Source organism: Sebastes fasciatus, chromosome 16, assembly GCF_043250625.1.
Source record: "Sebastes fasciatus isolate fSebFas1 chromosome 16, fSebFas1.pri, whole genome shotgun sequence".
NCBI classification, from domain to species: Eukaryota; Metazoa; Chordata; class Actinopteri; order Perciformes; family Sebastidae; genus Sebastes; species Sebastes fasciatus.
In genome coordinates this window covers 31,938,347-31,956,811 of record NC_133810.1, presented here as the reverse complement: position 1 = coordinate 31,956,811, position 18,465 = coordinate 31,938,347, and the positions used below count along the sequence as shown (strand labels likewise).

The following is an 18,465-nucleotide window of genomic DNA, read 5'->3' as shown; positions in this document are numbered from 1 at the left end:
ATTATTCCTATGAGCTAAATGAATGCAAAGGGATTTTCTTTCATCAAAACTGGAAATATGAAATATGAAAAGCAATGTAAGTTGTGATTATGAGCTGCTCATGTCACCAATAATAGAAAAAAATATTGATGATAACGTACCTGTCTATCCACTGGTATTGTGCCTTCTCTAGGCCTGCAGTGCTGTAGCGGTGTGCTAGTCCCTCGTAGGTATTCCGTCCAGTTATCTACCACACTGAGCTATCTCACCAGATATGTTGATGTATTGTTTCTTTTTGTATTTGACTTCTTTATTTGAAGTAAGACCTCAAAACCCATCGTGTCATATAAGGATCAAACTCACAACCGCCAATATTCCAACCAGATATCTACCAACCTGAGCTATTTCAAAAGTCATAACATAGCATGTAAAAAAAGTTGTGTTCGAAAAATGCTATTAAAAAAAAAAAATTCATGAAAAAAAGGCATACTATTGTAGGACAAAAAATGTCATGAAAAAAGTAATATGTCAAAAATATTTTGAAAAAAAAAGTCATTCTGTAGCATGTTGAAAATTTGTACTAAGAAAGTCGCAGTATAGTATGTCGAAAAATGTTCTTAAAAAAAGTCATATAGTATGCTGAATTTTTGGGGGAAAAAAGTAATAGTATAGTACGTTGATAAATTCTTATCTACCACACTGAGCTATCTGCCAGGATACACTGGTGCAATGTTTCTTTTTGTATTTGACTTCTGCATTTGATTTGGCCCTCAAAAATCACTGTGTCACATAAGGATCAAACCCTAACCCTAACCCTAACCCACAAACTAGAGACCTAGAGCATTCAGAGGATGGATGGCTTTCCTAGCTAGATTGACAAGGAGAATTCTTGGAGAAATGTCCAAATGTCAAAAGGTTTTGATACCAAATCACAGCATGTCTTTTTCTACTGTGTTCCTCAAGGTCTTGGTGTCTTAATGTGGTCTTTTGGAGGGATTGTTGATAATCTTTTATCAATTCTCCCAATGTAAAAGGAGGTTAAATTCAGCACCAAATCTGTGTAACAAATGGTATCAACCCAAAAAATGATGCAAGAACTTATGAGACATAATGTACACCCCTTCTATGTGGCATCTACTGTTGACTTCTATTATCTACTCCTGAACATCCCCTTTCCCCCAACCCTACCCCCCTACACAAGGGGCTGGAATGGTAAGAGGTTAAATTGTAGATGTGGGTTGAGCCCCTGCAATGGACTGGCTTCCTGTCCAGAGGGGTGTATGGCTAAGCTGCTTCATGACTAAAAAAAAGCAGTAGATAATCTCCATAGCAATGAGCCACATCAGCTCAAACAGGGCTTACTTTTAAGACTATAAACAGACTGACTACCCGTCAGATGAGTGTATTTTGTGCAGTTTTGATGCTCTTTCATCTAATGAAAACATCTCACTGAATTGAGGTGGAGTGATTAGGATGCTTACATATCCACCAATTAGGCCTCAGGGTAATACAAACTGCATGATGACAGTCTCTACATATATGTAGTCCTGTCACAGAGGAAAGTGAACCGACACACATTAGATTTAACATTTGTTCAACGTGATTTTCTTGATAAACCAGTTTCTACTGTCTGTATTCACATCAGTGTGACTGATATGAGGTCAACTATTCACACCGTGAAGCAAAGAAACCCACTGCATTAAAAACACAACGAGCACAGATGAAGAACAAGAACTCCCAACACCTGCAGCTTCATCACATTCCTGCTGTTTCTAACAAAAACACACCTGCCAGGTGTTATTTACCTGCACTGTACGTAGACAAGGTTTCAGCCATAACTACCTGTACTGTAGGTGTCACAACTAACATTTATCAGACAATTAGACTCAACAACATGAACACAGTGATGCTGATCAGAGAGTATCAATCTGAATTATGATTATCAGCTGAAGAAACACCTCACTGATATTCATTATTAACATTATACAGGACAACCTGACATTTATTGATCAGAGTCAAACTGTTACAACTAAATATACCATTAAAGTTGAACCCAGACTGAGCTGTCTCACCTTAAACAAGCTGATTACTTTAAACACGGAATATCTTTGATTTATGAAGTAAAGCACTAATGTAATATCATATGAATGACAGCTAAAATCATACTTTTGTTTTGTTAAAAACTACCTCAGGTTACTTCCAAAGCCAGTTTGTGATTATTAATAAAAACGTATTGTGTTAACAACTGTGCAGTGTTGGAGGAAGTATTCAGATCCTAAATAAATGTGCTAATACCACACTGTAAAAATACTCTGTCACAAGTAAAAGTCTTGCTTTGAAAATGTTACTTAAGTAAAAGTATGTAAGTATAATCAGGAAAATGTACTTTAAGTATTAAAAGAAAGAAAACGTCCCCTGTGACTGTTAAACTATGACATATTATATCATTAGATAGATTTATATATAATAAAATAATTAAAAAGGAAAAGCAGCAAATCGTCACATTTGTGAAGCTGGAACCATGAAATGATTTTGCTTAAAAAATGACATAATCAAAAATAGTTGCCAATTAATTTCAGTAAATCGATTAATAAGTTAATCGATTAATAGTTTCAGCTGTGCATTTTCACATGTTTGTAAAGTAACTAGTAACTAAAGCTGTCAGATAAATGTAGAGCGTAAATGCAGATAAATGGAGTAAGAAGGACAACTTGTCCCTCTGAAATGTCCTGCAGTAGAAGTATAAAGTGGCATGAAAGTAAATGTACTTTCTAACACTGTAACTGTGTAACATTAGGCCATCAAATCAGCAGAAAAACAGGAGATTGATTTATAGAAAATAATCTATTTAAATCACAATATTAGTGAGAAAAATCACAGCTTGATATATTTGTTTAAAATGTTCAGCCCAACTAGCTGTGAAGTAATATTTAAATGTAAAGTGGTTGGTTAACTAGCTACAGCCTCAGTAACATGAGATCTATGTAACATCACCCAGAGAAGGATCTTAACGCCCCCTAGTGGCCACGGTCGGTAACTACACCTGCATCAATATCAAGTTAGAGGAATTAAATACAAGAAACACTTCCAGTTACATCCTTCAAAATAAAAGAGCAAGATATGTAGTTATGCTCTTTGTCCACAGGAGGGCAGTGTGATTATGATTTTAATTATAATGATTGTGACTAACTACAGCTGTTTAGGGTTAGGGTTAACAGCAGATCTCATTATTTCTTATCTTTATTTTATTGTTTATATTTTACTGTTTATATTTTATTATTTATATTTTGCTTTATCTGATTTTAATTAATTTATTATTATTATTATTATTATTATTATTATTATTATTATTAATAATAATAATAATAGTAGTAGTAGTAGTATAATTACTACTTGTTGTTTTTTATTATTATTATTGTTTATAATTATTCCCACAAGCTAAAAACGATCATTGTATCAGGATAAATAAAGTAGTTTCTTATCTTATCTTATTTCTTAACTGAGGGTATTTGCTAGAATTGTTTAAATGATTTTATCTTATTTTATATATATTTTTGTTTCTGGATTATTATTGACTTTTATTCTTTGTTTTTACAGTAGAGCCGTCTGTAACTCTGGTTGAAAGGTCTATAAAGAACATCACTCTGTCATCTGCATAATGAGGGCCAGAACTTTTCATCCTTTAGGTTGATTTTGATGCTAATACTTCTGTACTTTTACTGGAAAGCAGGACTTGTAGTATTTCTGCACTGTAGTATTAGTACTCTGACTGTGTATTAGAGTATGAAGTGAACAGCAGATGATCAGACTGTGACTTTAAGACTTTCACCTCAGTATTTGAGGGTCAATATGTGACTGAAATAAAACTGATAAAAGACGTGATTGTTGTTTTATTTCAGTCTGAATGCTTCGCTGACAGCATTATGAATCGATTTAGTCTGACTTCACAGTCATTTAACTTAAACTTTCTTCTTCTACTGCAGCCACCTTCTAACAAAACATCCGATTATTCTCTTGTCGTAATATAAGTAATATTTAAATTATGTAAATCTCATTTAAATTCCTGGTCTCAAAGAGACATCTCTATCATAGCCCGAATTCTTCTTACAGAAATGGAGTGCATTTCCCGATTCATCTACCCAGCTTACTCCTTATCACTTCCCAAAGATGCAATAAAAGCCATAAACCAAGCTAATTTCAGTTATATCTGGAAAAGGAAAACACACTATATTAAGAAAGGCACTATGGTTAAAGAATATGAGGAAGGTGGACTTAAGGCTATTGATATTGAATACATTAATGAAACTATTAAGATCATTTCTAAAACATGAAAAAAGCTTTTGGTTTCATATGCCCAGTGAAATTTTTACTAAACTAGGAGGCATCGGCTTCCTTCTTAGATGCAACTATGACTTCACAAAACTCCCCGTCAAATGATCCTTGTTTCATCAACAGGTTTTACTTTATTGGAAAATGATATACAAACATAATTATAGTCCCCATAAAACCCCAATACGGAATTGCCGGAATGTATTACTTAAAAATAAATCCATATTTTTACAAAATTGGTTAGAAAAAGGAAAATGATCTGTGATGCATTTATTGGACAATACAGGAAACATTCTACCATTTGAGGGCTTTTGTTCTAAACTCAGCCTCGTTGACAGAGGTCAGTATAACAATGTTGTCAAAGCAATCCCTCAAGCTGTAATTGTGATGACATATCATTTATCTCAAGATAATGTAAACCCCCAATCTCCCTTCGCTTTTGGTGAATGGTCACAACCTCATTTACTTAAAACTACCTAACGTCACCTTTACTAAAGACTTATATCCGTTCTCTTCAAACAGAAATTCAATTCTAAAACGTTTCTCTAAAAAAGATGCTGAGAGTCTGAGATCGAAATTCTTTAAATGTCCTATTGCACCAAAAGTGAAGGAGGTTCACTTTAAGGTTCTCAGTGAAATATATATAATATCCCCCTCTGCTGAGTTCTTAAGAAACCGTTTTGGTTTTGATCACAATAACTGCTGGTTCTGTGATGAACACATTGAAACTACAGAACATTTATTTTATGAATGTATTTTTGCTAATGCTCTCTGGGATGATTTGCATTTTTGGTTGTCCACTAAATTTGTATTTTCTTCTAATCTAACAAAGGAAAATGTTATATTTGGTACAATTGTGAAAGATCCCGTACATGAATGACCTGGCAATCAATAATCCATAATCATTATTTTTATACATAAAAATAGATTCCTGAAATCAAGACCAAATTTCTATGTTTTCCATCAGGAGCTGTGTCTTTACTTTTCATCTCTGAAACATAGGAAGAAAAAGATGCTATGAAGCTTTCAATGTTAGTTGAGGACCTGAACCTTACAGAGAACCCCTAAAGCACTATTATCACTATTATCACTATTAGCACTATTAGCACTATTAGCACTATTCCCTTATTTTTACTCTTATGCACTGTATGCCTAGAACTAATCTGCAGAGACACTTTGGGTTCAGAATATATGAATGAATGAAGACAAAGTGAAACCCAGGTCCAGGTGGAGGAGGTGGTGGAGTGTGGAGCAGAAGGAGTGGAGGAGTCTCAGTGTGTCTGCAGAGACTGTGCAGAAGGACAGATACACTGATGATACTCTATCAGGTCCAGAGGAACACACAGGGATGATGGTGGTTAGAGATCACAACCTCCGTCCTTTCCATCTGATGAGAGAAGAAGAAGACAACAGAAGTCATCAATCAGTGTCTACAGAGACTCCCTTCATCAGCTGTCAGTCAGCATCCAGTATAAAGAGCAGCAGGACTTCAGTCTGTGCAGCGTAGCCAGCTTCCTTTCAGCTCTCATGTTAACGTATTGGAGTGAACACACTGAGCTCAGAGCTCACAGACCAGAGGCCTGTACTACGAAGCCAGTCCAACACACCCAGGGTATCTTCTCCTTATCTGGTTTAACTAACCCCTCAACCAAGATCCCGCTGAGCGGTCCTACGACAGTTCTGATCAACTCGGTAAGTCAACCCAGGGTTTCTCAGTCTGGCTGTGAGCGCGTTCACATAGAAGGGGCGGGGTTTGTAGCACATGACCAATCACAGACATGGACCAGTCTACGGTCTGCAGAGCGGCACACTTTACAAACGCATACTAGACAAGTTAAACACATAATCCAGACTAGAATTAACACAGTTTAAACTGCCAAATGCAGGAAGGACGCATACGAGATGAGGACTAAATCCACAGTCTTGTTGTGTGTAAAATGACCTGTAACGTTGATCTTAAACTAATCGGAGGCTTCAGCAGTCTGAGTTAGATGTATTAGGGCTAGGTGACTTGGACAAAATGAAATATCACAATATGTTTTTGTGTAAATGACCAATAATAGAACAGCTAGAACAGTCTGGTAAGTTCAGAAAATGACATCACTTTACTGTAATTTAGACTTTAAAACCAGGAAATGACAACACTTATGCCATATCACGATATTACTAGGACTGTCAATCCATTATAATATTTAATCACCATTAATTACAAATGAATCACACATTTTTTATCCGTCGAAAATGAACCTTAAAGGGAGATCTGTCAAGTATTTAATCCTCTTATCTACATGGGAGTGGACAAATATGCTGCTTTATGTAAATGTATGTATATATTTATTATTGTAAATCAATGAACAACACAGATCAATGACAGATATTGATCCAGAAACCCTCACAGGTACTGCATTTAGCATAAAACAATATGCTCCAATCATAACATGGCAAACTGCAGCCCAACAGGCAACAACAGCTGTCAGTGTGTCAGTGTGCTGACTTGACTATGACTTGCCCCAAACTGCATGTGATTATCATAAAGTGGGCATGTCTGTAAAGGGGAGACTCGTGGGTACCCATAGAACCCATTTACATTCACTGATCTGGAGGTCAGAGGTCAAGGGACCCCTTTGAACATGGACATGACAGTTTTTCCTCGTCAACATTTAGTGTTAGTTTGGAGTGTTATTTAACCTCTTCATGACCAGCTAGTCTGACACGGCTGGTACCGATGGATTCATCAGGTTTATAGTTTACTATGATACCAGTAGTAGTAGTAGCAGTAGTAGTAGTAGTAGTAGTAGTAGTAGTAGTAGTAGTAGTAGTATGACATGGTAGGTACCGATGGATTCATCAGGTTCTGTAGTTTCAGATGAAACCAGTTTCTTCACTCTAGCTTTAAAACTGAGCTGCTACAACCTAAAAATCACAAGTTGCGTTAATGCGTTAAAGTATTAGTGGCGTTAAAACAAACTTGCGTGATCAGGTTATTATTGCGTTAACTCTGACAGCTCGACTAAATATGGAGTCTTTTTGGATAAGGAGATCAAACAGAGCGTTTCAGACAGAGGGTGTAAAGAGGTGCTGCAGCACAGCCGGGAGAAGAAAAGTAAAATGATTTTTGAACATTAAAGCATGTTAACATGTTCTAGTAGAAACCTAAAATACAAGTATGAAGCTGAACATCAGCCTGATAGGTCCTCTTTAAAGGTCATACACAGACTGAACAGTAAAACGTCAGCTGTGATTACTGGACTTCAGCAGAGGTTCTGGTCTGTATAAAGACCACATGGTTACTAAATGTAACCATGGTTCTATGATGGTTCTATTTCTCAATGAGAGAACACACACTTTCTGATCAGATTTGATGGTACGATAGTTTGATGGATGAGGACCACTGTCTTTGTACATGATGTGATGCTGTCAGCTGTAATCCAGCTTTATTTCCTGGAGACATGAACACAACAACAACATCTTCTTCACATCAACTCTAACACATGATCACAACAAGCTTCTGGCTGATCTGATTGGCTGACTGTTCTCTCTCTCTCTCTGTGTGTCACCGTTCTCCTCTCACAGCTTAACGGAGGAAACACATCACAACAATACTGCTGAAACCAGCATGGACCGACTCCAACCCTCTACTGACCTCAGAGTCTCCAGTCTACAGTGTGGACTCTCCACAAGATCAGACAGCAGCTTCACTCCTGAAGCCTTCAGCTTGTTTCCACCTATATTCAGCTCTCTCAGATGGGAGGGGTTGGACTTCAGAGCTGAGGCCAGAGAAGTGCAGCTGATCTCTGACAAACTGCAGCTCCTCAATCTGAATAAAGAATAAATGATGAAGATAAAAATCACTTTATAATTCATGTCATGTCATGTCAACACACATCAATACCAAGCTGCTGATCTCTCTAAAATCAAATTCCATACTTCTCCATACTGCGTAGGAACCCTGAATATTAGTTCAGAGGATCTTCTGTATCCAGATGTGACCATTTACCAACAATGATAAACATTCATTTACTTTAACAACTAACAGTGGACATTTTCTACACTTTCTTTAAGAAACACAAGTCTTTAGTGACTGCAGACTGAATTTAGTTCAAGAAACATGAAAATATGAAGAAAAGGACATTAACAACTTCATGAATGTAAGTTATGTTTGTACATAAATCAGGTTCAATTGTTAATTAAACATATAAGATCTCTAACAGTAAGAGAGAGTCAGTGAACTGACCTCAGAGTCTCCAGTCTACAGTGTGGACTCTCCAGAAAACTACACAGGAGCTTCACTCCTGAATCCTTCAGCTTGTTGTGACTCAGCTCCAGCTCTCTCAGATGGGAGGGGTTGGACTTCAGAGCTGAGGCCAGAGAAGCACAGCTGATCTCTGACAAACTGCAGAGACTCAATCTGAATAAAGAATAAATGATGTAAGTTTAGAAGACAATGTTCCTGCTTGAAATCATTCAATGTTTAATAATGTGTTCAGAGCTGAAGAAGGTTTAGAACGTAGAAGTTTAGAAAATGTAAACTCCAAAAACCTGAAGCCAACAGGATGCAGGTTAAAAACTGTCAAATACAAACAGTGAAACAGAGCTCTAATTAATATTAATGACAACGTGCTGCTACTTCAATAAAGACGTAGTGATTTCACCTCTTAAACTCTGACAGCTCCACCAGTGGATCCATCTATACAAACTCATGTTGAGCAGCCAAACACAAATAAGAACCACAGAAACTGATTCAAGATTCAACTCAAGATCTTAAAGTTTCTAAAGATGTCAAATATGTCAGGATGGATTTTGGGGAAATGTGAACAAAAGATATTTAAGATAAGACATCTACAATATATTTGAGGAATAGTGGAGTCATAAAATCAAAGGATCTTCAGTTTAAACTCTTCAGTCAGTAAAAGCATCATATAGCTTCATAACATTTATAGAAAAAAAAAATACTGAACATATTTATTATTGTCTGATAGCTGAAATAGAGATTATTTATTTTTTCTTCATATTTATATATTTATATTAGCACTTCTTGGAAAAAAGAAACATGATGAAAGTCAGGTGTTGTGATATATGAAGGTTTTAAATCTGTAGCTCAACATTGATCTGCCAGTCAATGGACTAAACCACTGAAGAAGAAAATGGACTTTAGCATTAAGAGACTCAGTGTGGATCAGTATAATATCAGCCTGATGTCTGCAGTTTAGTGTCACCACAACTTTCACATCATATTAATCTCAGTACACAAGTAAAAAATAGTGTCTGACCTCAGAGTCTCCAGTCTACAATGTGGACTCGCCAGAAAACCAGACAGCAGCTTTACTCCTGAATCCTTCAGCTCGTTGTGACTCAGATGCAGCTCTCTCAGATGGGAGGGGTTGGACTTCAGAGCTGAGATCAGAGAAGCACAGCTGATCTCTGACAACTTGCAGTGCCACAATCTGAATAAAGAATAAATTATGAAGATAGAAATCACTTTATAATCCAATCAGATGTTTTCAGGTTTTAAATGTGTAGCTCAACATTACTATGTCCTAATCAATGATCTTTTCCCTAAAATGAGTAGAGTGACTTTGTCATTGTGTTATTGTGGATCATCATAATGTCAGCCTTCTACAGACATCATCCAGATGTCACCACAACATTCATACAGCTGTTCATGTCAACACACATCAATAACAAGCTGCTGATCTCTGTCAAGTCTGGAATTAGAGGATCAATATTAAATCAGACTTGTTGGACTTCATTACTTCATTTATTACATAGCCTTCTTCTCACTGTATCTGGGAGCTTAGCAGGTTTATGTCATTTACAGGAAAGGTCCACATTTGTTCAAGTGTGTCTGTAAACAACAGCCACATGTCATATGTACATTAAAAGAGTTATTGGTGGCAGTAATCATTCCTCCTGTGAAGTGGTCCCTTCATAACACAACTACACTGTAAGAAATGACTTCAGAAGTTCCACTGAAACTAATATGAAGATTCAGCAGTCTGAGTCCGACAAATCAAAGTTACAGACTGTTTAGTACCAAATTCCCTCTTTGAGTTACTAATCCTCCTGCAGCTCAACAAGGAAACTGTCAAACACAACATACTGACTGGATACATACTAAGGCTGGGCAATATATACATATTATATCGATATCGTGATACGAGACGAGATATCGTCTTAGATTTTGGATATCCTAATATCTAGGGTTGTCAAAGTTAACTGTTTTAACGCCAACATTTTCTTTAACGCATTAACGCAATCAATCGTCCAGAGGTTGTAGCGGCTCAGTTTTAAAGCTAGAGTGAAGATACTGGTATCATCTGAAACTACAGAACCTGATGAATCCATCAGTACCAACCATGTCATACTACTACTACTACTACTACTACTACTACTACCACTGCTACTGCTACTACTACTGGTATCATAGTAAACTAGTAAACCTGATGAATCCATCAGTACCAACCATGTCAGACTGGCTGGTCATGAAGAGGTTAAATAACGCTCCAAACTGTCATGTCCATGTTCAAAGGGGTCCCTTGACCTCTGACCTCCAGATCAGTGAATGTAAATGGGTTCTATGGGTACCCACGAGTCTCCCCTTTACAGACATGCCCACTTTATGATCATCACATGCAGTTTGGGGCAAGTCATAGTCAAGTCAGCACACTGACACACTGACAGATGTTGTTGCCTGTTGGGCTGCAGTTTGCCATGTTATGATTGGAGCATATTGTTTTATACTAAATGCAGTACCTGTGAGGGTTTCTGGATCAATACCTGTCATTTATTTGTGTTGTTCATTGATTTACAATAATAAATATATACATACATTTACATAAAGCAGCATATTTGTCCACTCCCATGTTGATAAGAGGATTAAATACTTGACAGATCTCCCTTTAAGGTACATTTTGGACGGTTAAAAAGTGTGTGATTCATTTGCAATTAATCGTGATTAAATATTTTAATGGATTGACAGCCCTAGTAATATCGTGATATGGCATAAGTGTTGTCTCCCTGGTTTTAAAGGCTAAATTACAGTAAAGTGATGTCATTTTCTGAACTTACCAGACTGTTCTAGCTGTTCTATTATTGGTCATTTACACAAAAAAATATTGTGATATTTGATTTTGTCCAGGTCACCCAGCCCTAATACATCTAACTCAGACTGCTGAAGCCTCCGATTAGTTTAAGATCAACGTTACAGGTCATTTTACACACAACAAGACTGTGGATTTAGTCCTCATCTCGTAACACTCAGGTTAAACGGGGATTGCTTCACAGACAGAAGGAATGATGACAGACATCAATAACTCTTTGAATGTACATATGAACATGTGAGTATTGTATTCAGATAGATTTATAAATATGAACCTGCAAAGATGTTTCTGATGCAGAATATCTATTTGGTTTTTGCTTCAAATAATTAGACAATGCTGACATGAAAACAGAGCACAGTTAGATCTGCTGTCAAAAAGAACGTGGGAATAACTTAGAACCATAGAAACCTCTGGTTAGATGGTGACGTTCATAATCATCACTTATGTGCCTTTAAGTTGGTGCATTACGTGTTTGTTGAAGAGTGCTGCACCTTTAGACATGTTCAAATAGAGAGCTGCAGGAATGAGTCCTAAAACCCAGAAATGAGTCAGCATTTTAGCACTTCCTGTTTCCTCGTCTGGAGGTCAATGGGTTTTTAGTTAGGTGCATGAAATAAGGTCTGTGGTTAAAGGTCCAGAGTGTAGGATCTGGAGGTATCTAGCGGTGAGGTGAGGAGATTACAACCATCTGAAGCCTCTCCTGTGTGCCAAGCGTGTTGGAGAGCTACTGTGACCGACGTGAAAACGTGAATGTCCCTCTCTAGAGCCATCTGGAGCAGAGCCAGTGCAGAGAGAGTGTGTCTACAGACTACATGAACTACAGTCAGTGAACTGACCTCAGAGTCTCCAGTCTACAGTTTGGACTCTCAAGTCCAGCAGAAAGCAGCTTCACTCCTGAATCCTGCAGGTAGTTGACACTCAGGTCCAGCTCTCTCAGATGGGAGGGGTTGGACTTCAGAGCTGAGGCCACAACTTCCCAGTAAGTATCTGAGAGTTCACAGACAAAAAGTCTGTGATGACACAAAGATTACAAAATATGTTATTATGAAAGAGGACAGTTTATATGTACTTCATGCATTTGATGACTAAACAGTTTGATATATACTTCTTTGATTAACATTTGCTCCTCACATCAGTGGTTCAGCTAATCTTATCTCACTGTTTGACATGAAACAATAATTCTCATCACTCTCTCTCAAACCTGCAGACTTTTAATCTTTGTTGTTCTTTAATCTTGCAGATGAAGAGAGAGAACATGTAGTTACATTGAGGCTTCCATAATGTCCAGTCTGTCAGTGAGATCTGATCCCAGGTCTGTCTCTACAAAGTTAGCATGAGGCCTTCTTGATTAGAAAATCATTTTAAAAACTCAGTGAATAAGTAATAATAATACAGTTGATAAAGATGACCTCTCTTTTCTAGCTACCTGCTGCTGTCAGGTTCACGTCCATAAATGGGAAAATTCAGTGACTCCTGCCAAACCGTAGAGAAATGAAACAGATCGTGTAATAATATTAGACCTGTACATAATTAAACATTCATATAATTAGATATATTATTCATCAGACCGCTGTTATTGGTGGAAGCTGTGTATTTCCTGTTACTACTCTTCTCTACAGCATCAAGAGAGAGAAACACCTGAGTTTCCTTCTGTGAGGAACAGAATAAAAGGAAAGACTTAAAAACACGATGATGGAACACAACTTGACTTCATGAGCAATAAAATGCACCATTGCTCGATTCAACACACTCAGGGGTTTTACAACGACAGTCTTTGTCTCGTATGACCAGTAGTTTACGGTGGCTAATGCTGGAGTTGGGTAAATTTTCGGTTTAGCCGGTCTGTCCGGTCTAACTGGCGGAACCGACATTTGTCATTATGACACGTTCTGGCAAACTAAAAAGTATCAGACATCAACAACCTGTGCCGACAGAGACACAGTGCTAAATCCAGCCTGTATTTGCAATATGACAACGTGATTAACGTAATATTATGATGTAATGTTGGTTTATAAACAAGAAGAGGTTTGTTTACTAGGAAGTTCATGTGTTTTTTGGGGTGATGAGACGAGACATGGCAGAGCTGGTCTCAAAGAAAACTAAAACTGTGGCAACATGGCAACAGTTTGGATTTGAAGCCAACGACAGAGATGAGCCCAAAAACACACGAGGTAAGGTGTAATGTGGTGCAAGGCCTATTGAAAGCAAACCCCAGCACCAGAGCTCTGATCCCAGGACCGCCCCGACTCCCCACCGGATCAGCAAACGTTCTGTTGCTGCCGTTACACCGGTTAGACCCAGCGCTCCACCAGACAGCTGATCTTTTGTTCTTTTCATTTGTTTTACCAGGTTCACATGTCGTCTCCATCACCCAAAAATATAAATCAGAAAAAACTGTAAGATGTAACAATTATTCTAAATAAATAGAATAAGTGTTCATTAACTTGACAGCTAGAAACACAAAGTACTGAAACATTTTGAACTCAACATTTGAAACAGCTCAAGAACATCTGTGACAAAATACAACTGACATATTTATGTAATAAACACGTGGAACACTTATAAGAATATTATATTTTAAGAATAATTTATAGTGTGTATATTTGAAGAACTAAACTACTAATCTACACTGATCTATAAAGTTAATCACATCTGGACTTACCGAGCTTTTCTGCAGTTCCTCACAGCTGGAATCAGTCTCAGTCGTCCCTCCTCTGTTGTGTTGTACTTGTCCAGGTCCAACTCATCCAGAACCTCCTCTGACATCTGCAGCATGTAGGCCAGAGCTGAGCAGTGGATCTCAGAGAGTTCCTTCTTTGATCTGTTCTCTGACTTCAGGAACTCTTGGATCTCCTGATGTACCGAGTGGTCGTTCATCTCCGTCAGACAGTGGAAGATGTTGATGCTTCTGTCAGGAGGGGTTCCTATATTATACATGTTCATCTCCTTCAGGTTGTTGATGATTCTCTGGATGATTTTTGGACTGTTGTCTGTCCGACCCAGCAGACCTCCTAAGAGCTTCTGGTTGGACTCCAGAGAGAGGCCATGAAGGAAGCGAACAAACAGGTCCAGGTGGCCATTTTTACTCCTCAGGGATATCTCCATGGCTCTCTCCAGGAAGTCATCCAGGGTTGAATGATCATATCCTTCTCCCAGGAAGTCCTTCAGTACCTCTGTGTTCTTGTTTGTGTAACAGTGGAACATGTAGACTGCAGCCAGAAACTCCTGAACGCTCAGGTGAACAAAGCAGTAGACTGTTTTCTGGAAGATCACACACTCTCTTTTGAAGATCTCTGTACAAACTCCTGAGTACACCGAGGCCTCTGTGACATACAGACCACATCGCTCCAGGTCTTCTTGGTAGAACATGATGTGTCCTTTCTCCAGCTGTTCAAACGCCAGCCTCCCCAGCTTCAGAAGAACTTCCCTGTCAGCCTCCGTCAGCTCCTGTGGACTCGTCTCACGTCCCTCACCATACTTCTGCTTCTTCCTCTTTGTCTGAACCAACAGGAAGTGTGAGTACATGTCAGTCAGGGTCTTGGGCAGCTCTCCTCTCTGGTCTGTAGTCAACATGTGGTCCAGAACTGTAGCAGTGATCCAGCAGAAGACTGGGATTAGACACATGATGTGGAGGCTCCTGGATGTCTTGATGTGTGAGATGATTCTGCTGGACAGCTCTTCATCACTGACTCTCCTCCTGAAGTACTCCTCCTTCTGGGCGTCAGTGAAGCCTCGTACTTCTGTTACCCTGTCAACACATGCAGGAGGGATCTGATTGGCTGCTGCAGGTCGGGAAGTTATCCAGACGAGAGCTGAGGGAAGCAGATTCCCCTGGATGAGGTTTGTCAACAGCACGTTGACTGATGACTTCTGGGTGACATCAGACACGACCTCATTGTTCTTGAAATCCAGTGAAAGTCTGCTTTCATCCAGGCCGTCAAAGATGAACAGAACTTTACAGACAGCGAGCTTCTCTGCTGTGACCTTCTGTAATGTTGGATGGAAAACATGGAGCAGCATGAGAAGACTGTACTGCTCATCTCTGATCAAGTTCAGCTCCCTGAACGAAAGCAGAACCACCAGACTGACATCTTGGTTTTCCAAGCCCTCTGCCCAGTCCAGAGTGAACTTCAGCACTGAGAAGGTTTTTCCAACGCCAGCAACGCCGTTCGTCAGAACGACTCTGATGTGTCCCCGTTGGTCAGGTAAGGCTTTAAAGATGTCCTGGCACTTGATTGGAGCGTCATGGAGGGTCTTCTTCTTGGAAGCTGTCTCAAGCTGCATCACCTCATGTTGGGTATTAACCTCTTCACTCTGTCCCTCTGTGATGTAGAGCTCAGTGTAGATCCTGTTGAGGAGGGTTCCACTTCCTGTTTCATCAGTTCCTTCAGTCACACGTTCACATCTCTCCTTCAGACTGATCTTATGTTCATCTACAACCTCCTGCAGACCTCTATCTGCTGAAAGAGAAGGGAAACAGTTTGAGACAAAATAAAGAACATCTGCTTATTATTTCCATTGCCAATATTGAAGTGATCAATATAAAGTAAATAAAAAGAAGTAAAGGTTAAACAGTCCAGTTTTAGTGGAAGCATCAGTCGGTGTACATGTTTGAGTGACAGCAGAGGAGGCGGAGCCTCAGCTGTCCGTCTGCAGCTCTTCATCTAAACAGCTCACTGTGGCTGTTCCTTCCTCCCTGTAATATTTAAAACTCATCCACTCATCAAATAATGCAGGATATGTTCATATCTCGTTGTGTGGACCTGTTTTTATTAACAAAAGCCGGGTTTCCACCAAAAGTTCCTGGGACTTTTTAGTCCTACTACTTTTAAGGACCTGAAAGGTTCCTTCAGTCCACTGTTGTCTGTGTTTCCACTACGGTCTAAAGACCTGTGAAGATTCAGCAAATTAGTCCTCTGATGTAAGAAAAAGCAACATGACATGTGACGAGGGATGTTGGTGGTCGCAGCGGTAAACACACTCTGTAGTCTGCCGTTCAGTGTGTCGCCCGTTTCATCTAAAAAACATGCTGGAAAAAAATAAACGTTGGTTTTATCTCACTGTGACGACATTTACTGCTGCACGTTGGATGTAATGAATGCAGAGGAGGAAAGTGAAACTAAAAGCGTCCGTCTCCACAGTAAATCATGTTGAGTATTTCAGGGTTATTTATTTCTGCTTTAGAACGTTAACGCCGTGAAACAATCAGAAAATAACATTTCTTTCTCTCATTCACAACAGCGCCACGCTACGTCTCTCTGTCTCTCTTCTACTGATCGTCCTCTCGCTCGTGCTGTCTCTCTTGTTTTCTCTGTCTTCAAGGCTGGACTGCAGAGGGCCAGCAGCCCTACAACCGCAGAAGTCTGTCACTGAATGAGGGATGAAGTTACACGATTGTCGGCCGAGTGTCGGAGTTTCCTCATTGGCCGTTGCTTTAATCACATGAGCCCGTCATGCGCGACGCATTGGCTCACAAAACTGTCAAGCTGTCAAACTAGGAGATCTAGTTCTGAAATAAAACCAGATTCAGCAGAGGCATCGCCTAGATCTCGCTTCAAATGTTTTCAGAAGTAGATTTTGGTGGATTGTTTAGACGGAATAACAGAAAGTTTATGAGCAGGCCGCCATGTTGTTTCCTGTTTGAAACGGCGAGCAGAAAACCAGGAACCAATCAGGTGCATTCCACGTCACCGCTTGACCCATAGACATAAATACATAGACGCCACATTGAGCTCTGGACCGTACGTCAACGTTGGCGTATGTATATATGTCTATGGCTTGAACGGCCAGTTGAGTGGAGCAGCGCGTCCCCTAGTGTCCTCGCAGGACCTGGTGAGACTTTTATGACTCTTTATGTATTAAAAGAACAAGTAGTGTTTTCAGACATGGAGACGTCAGCAGACAGATGTAGAGTCTTACTTTGTACAGTGCTGGTCTGACCGGCTGGCTGCAGTCCACCTCTGGTTCTGGATCTTTGTCCACACTGGGGACAGGAGGAGTCTCCTGATGAAGCAGACTGGTCCCAGTATGAGGTGATGCACTGTCTGCAGAACCAGTGTCCACAGCTGGTAGAGACTGGATCCTTCAGGACGTCCTGACACAAAGCACAGCAGGACAGCTGCTCCTCCAAAGAGACATCACTCCTCTTCCTGTGAAGACATGTCTTTATAACTAAAATGCTTTGTTGATTGGACGACACTGTCTCAAAGCTCAGATGGTCTCAGGGAACAGTTAAAGTGTTGCTACTTTTCTGTTTGAACTCAGCATTCAGTCTGTGATGACAGTGTTCCTTTATTTCAACTCTCCTGCTTTCAACAACACTAATGAGCTGAATTTACCATCTGGCTGTCTTATTAACCTCTTAACAATCCGACGGACGCTATTCTGTCTTTCAGAGGTTGTAGCGGCTCAGTTTTAAAGCTAGAGGGAAGATCCTGGTAAGATCTGCACTAATAGTTCTGCATCAGAATATAAATCTGTTAGCAGAACATTTAGTCTTCATCCTCAATGCATCATCATCCATCAGGTCAGCTTACAGTAGAAACAGTCTCTTACTTTGACTCTGAGGGTCCAGGTTCATTACTGAAGAATGGAGGAAGCCACATGGACCAGTCACTCTTCATAGACAGACAGCTGGGTACTGGAGACTCTGCTCTCCGTCTGGACTGAACTCTGCAAACACCAACATGATTTTATTCACATCACATGAATCCTTGATAAATTCTCTTTTAGGTCATTAAGGTCTCTCTAAACACACAAACTACTGCTGCTGTCAACAATAACGAGGTTTAAAGGTTTGTAGCCGTTTTCTTAGATTAGATTACATCTTCTCTAGCTGACTGACAGCTGTCACAGACACTAAGAGGAAGAGGTTATTTGACGAAGTCTGTTAAATTGTAGTAGGCAAATACATTTTGTATAAATTTGAATATACAAACACAAAATCAACAGAAAACATGGTATTGTCAGAGGAAACTACAAATGAGTCCTATAAATGAGTTAGTAGCAGCTCTCTTACTTTGACTCTGAGGGTCCAGGATCATTACTGAACTCTGGA

General features: G+C 39.3%; 1 protein-coding gene across 1 annotated transcript in view; it reads right to left on the bottom strand.

Moving 5' to 3' along the window:
• Positions 1-18,465, bottom strand: part of LOC141752673 (protein NLRC3-like) — a 782,294-nt gene that overhangs the window by 463,074 nt on the left and 300,755 nt on the right. Inside the window, exon 14 of the mRNA XM_074610793.1 lies at positions 17,964-18,080. Within this exon, the coding sequence (XP_074466894.1) occupies positions 17,964-18,080 (117 nt within the window). The remainder of the gene's footprint in view (positions 1-17,963; positions 18,081-18,465) is intronic.